The 16,952-nt window shown below is 36.4% G+C and overlaps 1 protein-coding gene across 7 annotated transcripts in view; it reads left to right on the forward strand.

The window, feature by feature from the left end:
* Window positions 1-16,952, forward strand: part of LOC132107755 (roundabout homolog 1-like) — a 281,293-nt gene that overhangs the window by 85,086 nt on the left and 179,255 nt on the right. For 5 of the 7 annotated variants that reach the window (XM_059513931.1, XM_059513930.1, XM_059513934.1 and 2 more), the window contains one exon: window positions 13,435-13,521. The exons of the other annotated variants lie outside the window; for them this stretch is intronic. In XM_059513931.1, the coding sequence (XP_059369914.1) occupies window positions 13,435-13,521 (87 nt within the window). The remainder of the gene's footprint in view (window positions 1-13,434; window positions 13,522-16,952) is intronic. 7 annotated transcript variants of the gene reach the window in all.

Genomic DNA, 16,952 nt, shown 5'->3' on the forward strand with positions numbered 1-16,952 from the left:
ACAGGAATTAAAAGGACCTATATATATATAATATATTAATAGATTAATAGAATAAAGGCCAAAGATAAGAAACGTTTTGTTTTACCCCAAACGAATTATATTTCATCTTGAACCACTAAAGAGACATCAGAGCCAGCGGCAAATGTCAGAAGGTCTAGCCAAGGTGAGGCTGCTCTCAGCGGATACATGATCACGGAGCTCCCGCTGATCGCATGGAGCTCATCTCCGAAATTGGCGAAACACATTTTTTTAAATAGACGCTGTCTTTATAAATAAACCGCATATTTGAGTTTAAAACAACTACATTCTTGCCTGAAATACTTTTAAAACTACATTTCATGACACGGAAACAGTAATATTTTGAAAATTATCTGAATAAAAATGCCGGTTGAAAATGCTGCGTGAACTCAGCTGGCAGAAGCCCCCCCATGACGCGAATTTGCGTCTGTTGTGAAGTTAATTTCACGCGTGAATGATCTCAAAATGTTCAAGCGGCAAACTAGACGTGGTAGACGCGAATTTGACGCTCTATTCGCGTTTGATGTGAACACAGCATTAACATTACTTGACATGCTACATCTCTGACACTAGGAGCAGTATAGTTTTTACTTCAGGTTTAAAGGTGAAGTACGTTGAAACGTAATTATGATGCTATAGTTAGTCTGCTTGTCAAAACTAAGACATTGGAGACTCAGAAGGTGTTCAAAAGAGTTACAGCTCTCCAGGCTTCAGAAACATAGCTTTTTCTAGAAGTCATGTCTTGTTAGAGAACGAATCCCACCATTGTGTCTCTGAAAATGTAACTGTTAATGATTTGTTGGTGAGCAATGCTGACTGTCATCATGTGAAATCCCTTGTCATACTCCTCGTAGATCACTGGACGGTCTTGCATAATTAGATGCTCTGATGTGTGGTTTCAGGACACTAGGCCTTTTATTATGATATACTGTATAATTCTGAGCACACGCCTAAATATGTTTCAGAAATGGAGCGGTGCCGTTTTTACGAGCACCAGCCAGAGCAACGATTTGCCACAATAAGGAAAGGACTGGCATGACTGCCATTTATGTTCAACTTTATGGTAGAAAAGACTTCAGATGGTTTGAGTCTCTTCACGTTCTGTGATGTCATAATGAAGTGTAAATTGACATGAAGTACACATTTCCAAAGAGGAAGCTTTTTCATATTGGGAATATTTGTGTGCGAGTGAAAAAAACCTCAGTGGCTTTGCAGAAGCACGAGACGTGCCTGAAAGGAACACGAAAGGTCCATCAAATCTTCACAAAGAACTTCGAACTGCTTGGAAGGCAGTTTCACGAGAGCTGTGATGGACAGCTTATTTTGGCGTGGTAAGATAGTGTAGATATAAGGAAATTAATGGCACATCCGTTCGGCTCTTAATGCCGCTGATGAAGACAGACGCTTCACAGACACTCTGATTTTAATTAGCATGCTAATTGGAAATTCGAAGACAAACAATGGGAGGTGTGCAAGTTACTTTTTGCTGTGGTCTCTCTTTTGTGCTGTTCAAGAACAAGAGACAGCCGGAAATAAAGCTTTTGTTTTGGCCCATTTCTAATGCAGTGGCTTGAGTATTGAAAACGTGGCTGTCGACTGGAGACCGATTTAAATAACTTTGTGACAATTTAAGAAATAAATGAAAGAAGGTTATCAGAATCTGACACTAAACATTATGAATTTGCATTTGCATTAACATTTAATATTTTTCTGAGCTTGCATGATGGGTCAGGAGGTGAATATTTAAATTGCACTGTAGTTTCTAGCAGTGATTGGTTTAGAGGAAATAATTAATTAACGTACTTTTTTGTACTATGTACCAGGTATTATACATTTTATTTTATTTATTTTTCTCTTAGGATAAAATATACATCTTTCATTAGTGTCTATTCCGGGTTCATTCATTCTCTCTCTCTCTCTCTCTCTCCCTCCCTCCTTCTCTCTCTGTCTCTGTCTTGACCGTTGGCAGTAATGTTCAAATGCAGACCAGATCAGATCAGTTCCACAGTGTCAGGGCATCACTGGACACATTAGTGACGGCTGTTGACCATCAGGACACTCTTCTTTCATCTGTTTTCTTCAGCCATATGAAAGTAGCTAAAATGTTGCCAGTGTCATTTTTGATTTGCGTTTCAGCAGATTTAGCGTGCTAAACAGACATAATGCATTATAGACCCCATCGCGACCATGACCGGTTCTTCCAGATTTTGTTTTGAAAGCTGTGTTTACCAAAAATATAGTAAGAAGCCGAGGGAAAGATAGAAGGAATATGAATTCTCTCTCTCTCTCTCTCTCTCTCTCTCTCTCTCTCTCTCACACACACACACACACACACACACACACACACACACACACACACACACACACACAAATGCTATTTTGAGACATTAAAACAGAAAAAAAAGATTACAAATGTAAATTTATTTTAGATATATTACATTTTCGTATTAGGACAAACTGTACATTTATCATTACTTTATTAAATAAATAAAAATAATGTATATTAAGACATTAAAAAAATATATATATACTTTCAGTTGCCACATAAATTATCTTTATTTTATTTATGATGAAATGTCAATTTTTCATTACATCGTTACATTTTCTTTCTTACAAATTAGTTACATTTTCTTTACATTTATTCCAGGTATAAAATTTAACATCAGGTGTCACAATATATTATAAAAAACAATAATAATAGCTGCAAAAAATATATAGCAATAACATATTTATAATCTAACTCATTTTGCATTGATGTAATTTCTGTTAGCCAGTGATTGCTCTGTGTGTACTTTGTGTGAACATGAGGTCTGTGGGTGAGTGGTGAAGTACAGTAGATCCGAAGTTAACATCTGTTTTGTGATAAGACCATTACTCATACTGGAACCGTCAAAGACACATAATACTGTCATTGTGTGAAACCAGGGATATGAAGAAGTGTGTTTTGTAATCATACACAGGTTAAAAGAGATCTGCATACCCTGAAGGATCACATCACATCATATTGCATCCTGCATGTCAGCTAAAAAAACTGACAGCCATGTGGAACACGTTTTTTCTAATGTTTTCTAATGAGATGCATCTCATTCTGATGAAATATTTCAATTTGTTTTATGACCTGTAATTATGCTGTCACCAGTCAACAGTCCCTTCAGCAAAGACTCAAGTAAAAACAAGTTCAGGTTTGACGATGTGGTGGGCTTAAAGAGTGCGACGACAAAAGAGGCTTTTGAAAATACATCATTGTTTTTTGCTGCAAGACAATACGCTTGCATTTGAAAGATTTTTGACAGATAATATGGTGAGTGAAAAAGCACAATACTGCATAACTTTAATCAAGCCTGACGTGTCAACTTCATATTTAATTTTTAGGCTGCATTATAGACAGTCAAGTACAACCTCAGCAACATCAGGTTTACCCAGGAACTGCAAATCATTCATAACTCTTAGAAATACGCTTATAGGTCTATAATCACGTCATGGGATAGTAAATACTTTCGAGTAGGCTGCAATCCCACAAAAGCTCCTCAAATTTCCATGGAATAGAAGAGTGTTCATTTTTCAAAATATTTTAGCATTTAGTTTTTATTGTGTCGCTGAAAAGTTATATGCAATAATAACTTTGGATTTTATTTTATTTTTGTATTAGAAAATGGATGTATTTTTTTTTTAATTTAAGTCACATTTATTTATTGAAAAAATGCCAGTATTTATATTATAAAATATATTATTAAGACTGAAAAATAGGCTATATATATATTATAGTGGCCAAAAAAAAATATTTTATGACAATAAGCTTGCATGTTAAAGATTTTTTCAGAGCTTCGACACAATATAAAGACTGAAAAAACACAAGAGCGCATAACTTCAGTTGAGCCTGGCAGGTAAATATTATATTTCATTTTTAAGCTGCATTGTAAAGCAGTACAACATTACATGAACAGTAAAGTACTAAGTTGCAGCTTCTGCAGCATCAGGTTTAAATGGGAATTTGAGATCATTTATAACTCTTATATCATTTATAACTCTTATAAATGGTAAATGGACTGCATTTATATAGCGCTTTCAACAGACCACATGGCCATCAAAAGCGCTTTACAATTTGCCTCACATTCACCCATTCACACACTCATTCACACACCAACTGTGGTATAAATGCACTTTAAGGTCATCAAAATCAGGTGATCATGGGCTATTAAATACTTTTGAGTAGACCGCAATCCCACATATAACTCCTTCAGAAGTTCTGCACATCCACATCACTCGTATTTGTCTTTTGACTAGTTTTATTGTGTCGCTGAAAGGTTTTATGAAATAATAATTTTTAAAGCTGTAAATTTTAGGTTTAATGTCGATGAAATTGTTAATCATAATTTATATAATTTGTTTTATAAATCAGTCTGGGCTTTCCTGATCGCCCACAAACGCCTTTCATCATTCACTGCCCGAGAGCATAAAGCATTTATAGTGTTGATATACAGTGAATTCTTTACAAAGTAAATCTTTCAGTAGGAATTACGCCCACTCTTTCCCTCAGTCCCCTCAGGTTAAAGATGGCAATTCCATTTAACAGCGTCATTCTCCTTCAGCCAAGATCAGCAAGTAAGGAGATTGAGCTTTGAGACGTTATTTCCTGTTATGTCGATAAAAGGTGCTGTTTTGGGTCTTTTCTCAGGTTTAATTGCTCTAGAAGGGATGCAAATTGTGCTGTCGTACTGTGGTGTCAGTGAAATCTGTATAGTTGCACATGTTTGTGCATGTAAGCGTGTATAAAAGTGTGCACATGTGAATGTTTGTTTGTGAGCCTGGAAAAGGCAGATAGGCTCTCGCTGTTTGTTCAGCTTGCCTGACTCTGGATCAGATGGCTGGTGAACTGTGACCAAAGCTTTCAGCTGAAAAATCACACTCAAATTATCCTTCAATTGTAAATGAACTACTCCGACAGATCTCTTTCTAACTGCCACAGAAAGCCATTATAACATTTAATGAATCATTTCAGGGTGAGTGAGGTTAGTGCTTACAACATAAGCCATATTTCTTTCACTTTCTCCCTTTTTGTCTCTCACACATGCTAATAAGTCCAAGAATGTATCAACAAGTAGAGATTCTTTCAGAATGAAACGTCAACTCTTTTGCCCACAACAAAGTGTGGCGGTGGTTGAAGATGGATGCGATTCAGACATGAACATGCGGTGGAATAATGCCGCTTCAAAGCCTGGAGCTCTGGTGAATTAGCAGAGGTTCTGTCACACTCTTAATAAATCTAGAAGAATTCCCCTGCTATTGTCATGTTGGCACTTTGCTAATGATGGCAGTGGCTGTAAGGCTGGAGGAAGCTCAGTGTTGAAAGGCTTTTTTTTTAAACAGGTATTGAATTTGAAGAACCGTGACCTTGAAGGAATGTACCCTGGATCACAGACATCATTTTCGGAATGAATGTCTCTGTATGAGTATTCTTTATGGAGGAAATAATTATTAACACTACCGTTTTTTTAAGTAATTTTTAAGAACCAATGCTCACCAAGGTTGCATCATATTTGATAAAAAAAATTATACACAGTGAAAACAGTAATTTTGCAAAATGTTGTTACAATTTAAAATAATAACTTTCTATTTGAATATATTTTGCTGATTTTCAGCATCATTACTGCAGTCTTCAGAAATCATTCTAATGCGGTGATTTTTAGTTATATAAAGGTACGAACACTTGTGTGGCTTAATATTTTTGTGGAAATTATGATTTCTTTTTTTTTGGCTAGGATTCTTTCACTTTTGATAATTGTAATGTGTTCTTTCTGAAAAATATTCTTTTATTGACCAACAAAAAAATCTGACCACAGATTTTTGAACAGCAGTGTAAATGCAAACATTACATAAAGTTTCTCTTTTAAACTTCAAATGCACTTCAACTTCCACTCTTTGTCCTTTTTGTCTTCTTTAATTCATATATCAGTAGGACAACAAAGGATGGCATTGGTTTGTATCAAAAACCTTCACCAACATGAGCACAGAGGCTCAATGTGTCATTTTATGTGACTCCAAAATCACTTCTAAGTACACGATTACCTTGAGAGACCAAAATTTCCTCATAAAATTGAAGAAGAGCTCAGAATGAAACCTTGCAAAGCATGTCCATCGGATTGAAGGTGGCTTGTCCTTGTGGAGAGCTTCATCATTAATCATGCCTGTAACTCTGGTCTTTTATAAAGCTGCATTTAGCAGCTGTGCCCTTTCACCACGGTCCTCAGACCCTGAAGTGGCTTTCATTTATTCGCCACAGAAGAGCTTATTGTACCGAGCGCTTTAACCTCTGTGGCCTGAGCGATGCCCATCATGTGCTCTGTTTAGCTGCTTGAGACCTCGCCAGCTGTTCTGGCTTTCACAGGCCTGCCGAGATTTTGACGTAGATTGATAGGATTATTCCTAGAGCACTTGAACACGCTATGACCGCCGTGACTCAGTGAGCCACAAGCATTCGCACCGGTGCTAATCAGATGTTCTCCTTGTAGAATTCCTGCCTGATTTTGGACAGCGGTTGTTGGATGTGTTTCAGGTCAACTCGTCAGCAGATGATTGGACTTGTTTGTTTGGCATTCGCATTCTTAGTTGAGTATGTGAACAAGCACATGCATAATCATATATCCAACCACACTGCTCAAAATAAATGAGGTTGGGAAGCCCCTCAAAGCTAGTCTGTCTTACTTTATTGCTTTCTTATCAGATAAACAGTTTTAACTTTGCACTTTAAACTAAATGGTGAGTGAATGTCATTGATTTACGCATTGAACATTTTAATAATATACTTGGCTTTTCACGACACTCAACTGGAGGAAATGGATATTGCAGTTAAATTTTAATTACTTTTTATTCAAAATAGTTTGATTCCAGTCATAAAAATGTAATTTATTGTATAATACTATATTTCACGGTACGATTTCAGCTGAGTAAAGCTATCGTATACTGTAAACACAGGAACTTAAAGGTCGTCATGGCAACCTGTCAAAACAAAAGTCTGGTTTAATTAATGAAATACACGAGACAGAATTTCTTTAAAAAAGAATTATACAAATAAATCAATAAGGCTAGCATTAGAATTTATTAAAAAAAAAAAAACACAAACAAACAAACCATTTCAGGGCGCTATTGGTTTGATTAATAACATTTCATTCACATTAATTATTATTTTTTCTCTTATTATTAGTTTCTCTTAAACAGCAGTGAAATTAATTGGAGAACAAATGGAAACTTGTTTTAGGTTCCTGCTTCTGATTTTTTTCCCCCTACAAAGAAAGATTTGTCATGACACAGTTTGAAATCAAAAGAGATCTCAATGAACTTGATTCATCATCAAAGATTCATCATCAGTTTCCTCTTTTTACTATCTCTTTTCTTGTACAAAAATGAGAATAAGTGGAGAACAAATGGAAACCTCTTGCCTAAGGTCCCTGCCTTTTATTTGTTTTTTTCCCCTCTTGAGAAAGCTTTGTTCTTTTTTGTTTCTTTGCAAAGATAGCAAAGTTTGAAATAAAAAAAAGTTTAAGATTGAACTCAAATCTTACATTTTTCAAGTTTATGCCTTTTTACATTAGTTGTACAGCTCTACAATACACTGGTATTGTATGGCAATTGTTTCTATTTATATACATCTGAGAAATTTGAGTCTTTCATCAGTTGAAACTTCACTACTACTTAACTAAGAATTACATTAAGTCTCATATAAGCTATAAAAGAGTAGTAAAATGTGGGCCAACACTAACAACCTCAAGAGCACTATAGATAAGTCTATGGCCTTAACTTATTTAATATCTAGATGCCAGACGGTCTGGTTCTCCTAAGCTCTCTGAAACCACCCTGTAATTTCTCATAACCATTTCTCCCCTGTTCCCTGTCTGTACGTCCCGTACAGAAGGAAAAGCTCTTCTGTAGTCTCTCATTATGATGCTTGGTTTCCTGCCCACTGTGTGGACCGCAGTGCCCTCATCTGCATAATCCCTCCCTTGGTACTTTTCAGTAATACGGGAGCTACTCAGACCCACAGAGAACCACGTACCCTGGTGTGGTCCGGCTGGAGCCCTGATGATATTTCCTGATGGGCTGCTGTCTCAGAACTGGATCTGGTATTAGCAGATTTCCAGTTCTGCTAAGACTAGCATCACTATTACTGTTGCTCCTAATTGAGGTGAAAGATTTGAACAAATTCCTAAGACTGGGGTGTAACTTGAATGATAGTTATTGGTGATTCTTGCTCAGTTTAAATATAGATAAATAAATAAAATCAAATAAAATTAGAGTTTTGCACATTTGGATTTTAGACATAAAATATATATTGGGGGCATATTTTGGTCTGTATTTGAAATCTATACCAATGACATTGAACAAAATTTAATTGTTTTTTTATACATTTTTATAGATTTTATAAAATGTATATACAAAGTTTATTTAAAATTAAATGTTTGCTCATTTGCGAAATGTTTATGCCTTTTTAAACAACAACATTTCTAGCCTTTAGAACTTCAGATTCAAAATTGTGATATTTAAAATGTGAGAAATTCAAATTGTACATAAACTGCAAGAGAGACACCACATTTTTATCTTTTTTTTACACCTCTATATTTTATATTCTCTATTTATATCTTATATTCTAGATTTTTTAGGCTTCAGAACTTCAAATTCTAATTTCTGAAGGTTAACATATCAAAAATTCAAATTGTACATAAACATACCTCTATATTTTATATTCTGTATTTATGTAATATCGTAGTTTATATTCAGTTTTTTAGGCTTAAGAACTTCAAATTCCTAAAATTCTAAAATTCAGTAATTTAAATTGTACAAAAACTGCATGAGAGACACCATATTTTTATATTTTTTATACATCCATATTTTTCTAGCTTCTTAACTGAATCGTTTGGTGAAGACTTTGACCAATTGAAGTAAAAACAAATTGTTTTAAAAATTGTGGTCTCTCTTTTCTCTCTCTCTCTCTCTCTCTCTCTCAGATTAGAGTAGTTTGCACCAGATATCTGTAGAATTATAGATTTTTGGTTGTTTTAGGCAGTGTTGGATTGTTGCTGATATCGTCGCTGTCGGGCGGAATCCTCGCATATTGTTAAATATGTTAAAGTTGGTATTATACCTTATATTGCTATCATATACTGTTGTGTACCAACATTAACACAACATTTCCCCAAAATCATGTTTTATCGGAGATACAAGATTTATGACTTGGGCGCAAGGAGATATGAGTTTACGTTGTCATTGATAAGAATGGTTCGGACACCAGCAGTGTTCATCAAAGTCTGCGGTCACGCTGAGCCTTTTGACAAAAGACAAGGCTTTACGAGCTAATAAAAGCAAATGATTGTGGTTACATACATCTTCCTAAACTCTATTTTAAATGTTAGAGCTATGAGTGATGCAAAACCAAAATAAAACGATAAACTGACTAGGCTGTCTAATAGGCAGAATTTAATCTGCACGCAAAATTGCAGATCGCGTTGAACCTTTTGACGAGAAATGATTAAGATGTCTAATAGGCGGAAATTTGCCTAATCTGCTCGCCAATTTACCTTCGAGGCTCACGGGCTTCCTTCTGCACCGAAGCATGTATCTAACCTAACTATTTTCACTCGTTATTGTATCCAAAGAGAGTAGACAGCCTTTTTTTCTCCCATAAATAAAAAAACTTCCTACTTGGGGTGTTTTACATGCACAGTGCCAAGAGAGGCATAGACTATAAGTAGGCCTTACAGTTGAACTTAAAGTCAGTAAAATAATAATAAAAACAATAATTTAATGGTGGAAAACATCCAATTTAATTCAAGTGTTATATTAGATACATCTTAAAACTTCAATGCACATGCATAATAAGCCTATTATTAAGTAGATATTTGAAATACATCAATAACTGATATCGTAGTGTAACACAGATAACATTGCCATAATATTGACTTGTGTTAATACTGCGTCCTATGTTAAGCTAGTGAAGAAAATTGTCGTAAAATCTGTTAAAGTCTTTTGGGATGATTTGGAGGTCTTGGAGGTGTTTGAATTTCAGCTCTTTGATCTTCAGGTGGTCTGCATCTGACAGAGTTCCTCTAAGGACACAGAAATGGTTGCTGCAAAAAAATAAAATGAATAAAATTTTTGATTGTTTCCCTAAAATATACATCATGTTTCCATATGATAATGAGGCAAGAAGCCAGCTAGCTTGCCTATTGTCTTGCGCTAAGTTCAGATCCTCAGACGAGCGCCAGAAATAGTGGTGGTCGAGATTTTTTTCAAGCCCTACGAAAATCACGTTAGCTGTCTCACCAAACATGATGACAAAACCAATGCATAGTGGCTAACTAAGTCAACGGCATGCAATGTTTGTGCATTAAATTCATTATCCTCGTCAGAAACAAAACCATGGAAGATTTCAGTCAACAAGGTAGCTACCGTCCAATTCTAGACCTAGCAGAAAGAAAAATCCTCAGAAACGATACATGACACCTCAGCACTACCATTACTTAGGGATAAAACTGTTATAAATAATATATATAAACTGTTATTATATGATTCATATAACTGAATCATGAATAACCATTGTTATGAGGACATGTTCCTCAGAGGACGTGCTGCTTGATGAGGATTCGTTGTGACTCTCAATCTTGAGACACATGCTGCGAAGCTCCCGCGGAGTGAAGAAGAGGTGGAGTTAAGAGACTTCTCAGACAGTTCAAGTGTCCAATGGAGTTATGAGATTTGCCCTCAAGCTATTTTTAAGACTCTAGATTGGTTATTAATTTGTAAAATTAACATACCCACGTGGGGACTGGCCAATAGCATGGATTTGTGAAAAAATATGAAATTTACACAATTTTGACATTGGAGGTTTCCACCCGAAAGCGACGATATGTTTATTGCTGCAATATTATTAATTTAATGACTTAACACGTCCTTAAACAAGTTTTTTTTTTTTTTTAAATTCTGAATCTATTCATAATCAGAAGTAGTATGTTCTCAGTGTGTGTTCCCTTCCACTTTCCTGCGGACCAGCAGCTGTGTCCATCCACACAATCGTTCAACATAATCTTTGGTAATTTGCAGTCTGGTTGCACTGGTCACATATTTCTTTCTCTCTGCACGTATTCATTTGTGTCCAGCTAAGTTCATTTGTGTGACTTAATTAAACCCCTTTCATAAATCAGGGCTTTAAGCTGAACTGAAAATGAGAATTTGCTATCAAAAAAGAGGTGTGTTAAAGTGTACTGATTAACACAGTAACTCATTTTCTTTATAATTCCCTTGCCCTCTTCTGCCTTAAAAAATAATTAATCGACTGATGGCAGACTCAACAAATGGCCTTGATTTTTAAAGCCATTAAGATGAACGAATCCAATTGTTGTTGTTGTGTTTATGGGTTGTCTGGGTCCACTGTTATTGAGCTAGTACATCACCTTCTCCTTAAATGAATAAAGCCAGAAAACGAGAAAGCAGGGTGTGTGTCTGAAAATGAGCGGACAGCCGGGGTTTGGGGTGCATGGGGAACATCTTTCTAATGTGCCCATGTAGACGTGTCAGCTAGCCGCATAAGGTTTGGTTTAATTAGCCATCAGGGGAGGCAGGGTGTTTTGGATTGGTTTGTGTGGATCAGGGCCATTTGAATCTTAGGGAGCACCAGGTTTTTGTTTGTGGGTCCTCCAGGGCATCTGGACACACCACCTGTTAATGAATCACGAAATATTCTGTCCAAATAAATGCATATTCTACAGCAGCCAGTACAGTTTTGGAACTAGAATGTTGATTCCCCTTCAGGATATACAATATATATATATATATATATATATATATATTATATTATATATATATATTATATTATATATATATATATTTATAAATATGTTTTAGCTTTCTATTTTCCAAAATATTTGTTGCATAGATGTTAGAATGGAACATATTCATAGCATTGAAATTTGTGTGGAGTTGTCGTGTAGAATTTTGTGGATGTTGGTTTTTCCAATTCTTTGGAATTCTGCGAGTTGTGCTAATTCTGTGTAGAGATTACATATTGAATAAAAGCTTTAAATTCATCTATGCTTGTAGAAATGGTATTAAAATCTTATTTATTGATTCATTTGCATTACTAAGAACTTGGGTTTTGAGGTTTGAACAGAAAAGCCTGATGGTATGGTGAAGTCAATATGGTGTCTATACACAAACAGACAGACTCAAGTAAATGTGTGAGTTCTATGTGTTTGCATGCTCGATGTTAAATGTCCATGAACTGTCCTTTAACATTGCTAAAAGTGCAAACATGCTGTATTTTGAATGCTTGAATGCTTGCAACACAAGCTATCCAACAGTCTCATGATGGTCACGACCTTGAGATCCCGTGAATGTACTCAGCGAGGTGTTTGTTGAGAATCTGCCATCTCAGCATATAGCAGGCTAAAAGTGTCATTTCATTAAATACATCAACAGAAGTGCTGGCCCAAGTCATAAAAAATAAATCAAGCACTCAATTATGACTTTGAAATGTTGAGGGATTAGCATCATTTGTTAGTGAGGTTTAGCGACAGGGTGAACAAAAGGACAGATAGTGGTCACACTTCCCAGAGCTCTAAGTGCTCTCCAATGACTTCCTTTTGTTTTGCCTGTCTGCCATTTTATCTCCGTAAATGATGCCAATCTTCATTCACGGCCATGACGGTTCTGACAGGATGCTTCCCAGTCATCTGGCCCATTCTGACCCTCTTTATATTAAACAGCCCCCTTCACCTCCCCTCATCCCAAATTAACCCCCTGTCAGTGGCCAACAATGGAAGTGGGCATGGCTCCAGTTTGATTTATCCCACACTTCACCATGATGGGGGGCATCTGCCACACCACACCCCCTGCCCAGTCCTCCCTTTCTAAACCAGGCATAGAGAAGGGCTGTCAGTTTATCTTCCAGAAAAGCGACATGCACTGATTGGGGAATTAGTTTAGTCAATGACTCTATACAGATCTAAATAGAGAGTGTGTCAGTGACTTTGTGTATTTGCAGTTGGGTCATCCTAGTTCTGAGGGCACACATTGTCACTCCTCCGACATACACATAGACGTTCAGAGCTAACTGCACCTCTTTAGGACTGTGAAGAGAAGGAAAACACCATATTTAGGAATTGCGCTCTTGGGATTCTCCAATGGATTAATGGCTAAAAATTGAATAAAACCTTGGAGCATCTATATATTTGTTTTTGGGAAGTTTGAAGTGCTTTATTGACTTGATAATGCAGTTTGGAGGTTGCAATTGCAGACCTTTCAAAAGTCACTGTCTGCAGAGCTTAGTATTGCTCATATGTTGGTATCAGGGATACTGGGGTGCTACCATGTCGTTGGTGGCCCAATACTCTTTGCTCGAGGACTTAGAGTCTGTGTTACTTCCAACAGACATGGGGACTCAGGAGGGGACTAGCAGTAGGGTCACAGAGGCCCCCACTGCAGAACACGATGACGACAACTCTCTGGGCTACACAGGTACTGCTTCTTATTTCTTAACTAAACTACAGTTTTATATTTACCCTAGAAGGGCTTCTCTCAAATATCTTATTTAAATAACATGTTTTCTTTATCGTGGGTTTCTTTTCATCTCTTTCATGAGCTTTTGACATTTTTGTTAGATAAATTAGGGGTTGCCTGGTGATAACATGAAGTTTTTATGGAGATATGACCTGTTTCAGATCCAATCATTGCAGGTCCTTCTGCAAAGTCTCTTATTCTGCCTGGATTTCCATGGACTTTGCATAACCTTTACCTTAAGTCTGTCGATGAATCTGTATCGAGGAAGGTTTTACCATTCATAAACTGTTTATATTCTTTACAAATGTCAGGCTGTGGAAATTGGACACCCTTTTTATGTTATTTTCGGGAGATAAGCCTAGAACGTTCTGACGCTTGTGACATGAAGGAGTAGTCAGCCAGAACCTCAATTTCCAGATTAAATGCACTCAGATGAGATGAGTCAGTTGGTGAGAGAAGATCCCTGACCCTTTTTGCTTAAGTGGAAATAGAGTTCACCTTCTAGGGAGAGCAGAGAGTCTCCTGCAGTGCGTGTGGTGTTATGTTTGGAGAAAGCTTGCTAACATTCTGACCTTCACTGGAGAAACTAGTCGATAAGTGAAAAGGCAGCTTTGGCTACGTGGGTGATCCAGTGGAAGATGAGAATAGCTGGTATAGAGCGTAGAAAATGACACCACGGCCTCAAGAGAGCACTCTTTTTCACAATCTCACAAGGAAAGAGATATGGTACAGATGATATTTTTTGCCCGCCTGACTGTTTTAAAAATTGTTTTGTAATATCTTTCAGTTCTTACATAGAATTAGTCTTTCCAATTCATAATGCAGTTGTAGAGCTAGATTATAATGTTAAGTGCTGTCAGCAAACATAGCAAACTCTTCAGTTACTTTTAAAACATTCATACACATTTACAGAGCTTTTAGATATTACTGTAGCTCTGTAAGTCTCATACTGCTAACCAAAGCGGCATGTATTTGATTAAATACTATTGCAATTTTAAATGACAGAAATATACATATATATTCTGCATTCTGCATTGCCATAAAAAAAAAAAAAAAAAAAAATATATATATATATATATATATATATATATATATATTTTTTTTTTTTTTTTTTTGATGGCAATGCAGAATTTTCAGCATCATTTCTTCAGTTTTCAGAGTCACACGATTCTTCAGAAATCATTACAATATTATGATTTGGTGCAGAAACCTTTCTTATTATTATCAGTTGAAAACAGTTAAAGTTAAAAAAACTTTTATTTTTAATACATACTTGTTGAATAAAAAGTATTATTGTCTTTCAAAAAGAAAAAAAAAAGATGGAAAACATTGATTACAAATGTAATTTGTTCAATACTGGACCAGTAATAGTTAAAAATATTTTATCTGCTATATATATATATATATATATATATATATATATATATATATATATATATATATATATATATATCTGCAATATTAGAAAGTACCGCACCCCCTCTTTTGCTTCGCCTTTTTTGTAGTCAGTTTTGCATCATGTTTCTGTGTATGTAGAATGTCACTTTGGATGTTCTATTTTAGTTTCTACATGCTAGTATGCAACAAGGCAGCTGAAGGGGTTTTTCAACAGATCTTTTCTCTTTGTAGATAGTTTTGTTTTGCCATGTAGTTCTGCCTCAAAAGCCCTCAGCCTCAAAAATGAGCATCAGAGATGCATCACATTGTCTTTGTTTTGTATAACTGTTTATAAAAGGCAAACAGGTCTCTTGTAAGAGCATGACATGCTATTTATTCCAACTCTTTGGAAAAGAGACAGTAGGGAAGAAGGAAAATTTAAGGTCAACACAGCAAATGTTTGTCCAGATATCTTTGGCATTTTAAATATATGCCATGAAAGCTTTCTGTATCTCTTACCCTTATCGAAGATTGAATCTTGGAAATAGAATGAAAAGCTATGTATTGGGTGGTATGATAAAGAATTTCATCCGTTTGTGAGATGTAGTCTTCATACATCTTGTTGCAACAATACTGCACATGCTTCTTAAACTTGTCTGTGGTGGTTCCAAATGCACCTGGTTGTCTGGACATGACAGTCTGAGACTCCCGTCTCCTGTGCATCCTCATTATGGGGTCCTGCTCAGGCATAGAGTACTGACCTAGGCCCCACAATCATTAGTATGACCGCCTTCCTATTGCCTTGTATTATTAGGGCCCATGCTTTCTGCCTCAGGGACGTGCAAATGTAAATCTCCCACACGTTTGGGGTTAAATTTTTACACCCCTCATGGAACGCAAGCACTCTTACAATGGAGCTTATCCACAAAGCATATTCCCCACAAAGCATTTGCTTCTCCCCAGTGCGGAAAACATGGCAAATGCGGGTCCTTCCTTTAGGTTTGATCCCACTTGAGATGTAATTACCTCCACCTCAGTCAACCAGAGGGTTTTCTCCACAAGAGGAGAGGATGTGGACACTTCTTATATTAGTTTTTCCCCATCCAATCTCTTTTCATCACATATCCTGGAGCTTAACCCACCCCATGTCCCAGGAAATAGGGCCATCAGGCTAAACTCTCAATGCTGAACCAGGCTAATTCTGTCAAGAGTGACTGGAGTGCTGTGGAGAAAGAAAAGAGGGGACTAGTTTGAGATAAGAAGCTGGTGGTGCTGAGCTTCTCATTATTCTGCAACATGTTTGGCATGGGATAAAGAATTTAAATTTGTTTATTATTGTAGCTGAGATTAGTATGGGTGAAGGAATACAAAAATGGTCTCGGCATTGCCAAGTGCTAGCTAAGCGCCATTTGGTATACAAGTTTAAATGGCTTTCAAAATTCCAAGGAAGCAGTCATTTTTAAGCTTGAGTCATAAGTGGTATGCACTTTCCTGAAGGAAATAAGATGAGAGGGAAAAAGATAGTTCAACGCCTCCATTTTTGTGTTGAGTCTGGGGGTCCATATGGTCCCCTCATGACTGTCAAATGAGTTTAGACCCGATTTGCAGATTTAAAAATAAATAAATATCTCTTGCTGGAAATGCTGACATGTATCTTAGAAAAATTCTGATGCACACCTGACAAGCCAATCAGTAGCAATGCTATATTTAAAATGCAATTTCCACAGAAAGACAACCTCCATCAGTTTATTTGAATACGACAGAAAAATCACCCAAAAAAATCCTTGAATAACTCAACCACACTACTTTAAGAATTCTTTCAGAAGTGCCAGTTGCCATAGGCAAAGTTGTGAAAGTGCATCCAAACATTTGCACATTTTATATTCACACTGTATTTCTCCCACATGCTGTTTTGCCATGGAGCAGTGAATGTGTTCAGTCATCACAGGCCGGACTTTCTGCTTGCTGGGGCATGAGAGTACGCAGAGGGTGAAAGTTCTCACTGAGTGTCA

Source organism: Carassius carassius, chromosome 28 (assembly GCF_963082965.1).
Source record: "Carassius carassius chromosome 28, fCarCar2.1, whole genome shotgun sequence".
NCBI lineage: Eukaryota > Metazoa > Chordata > Actinopteri > Cypriniformes > Cyprinidae > Carassius > Carassius carassius.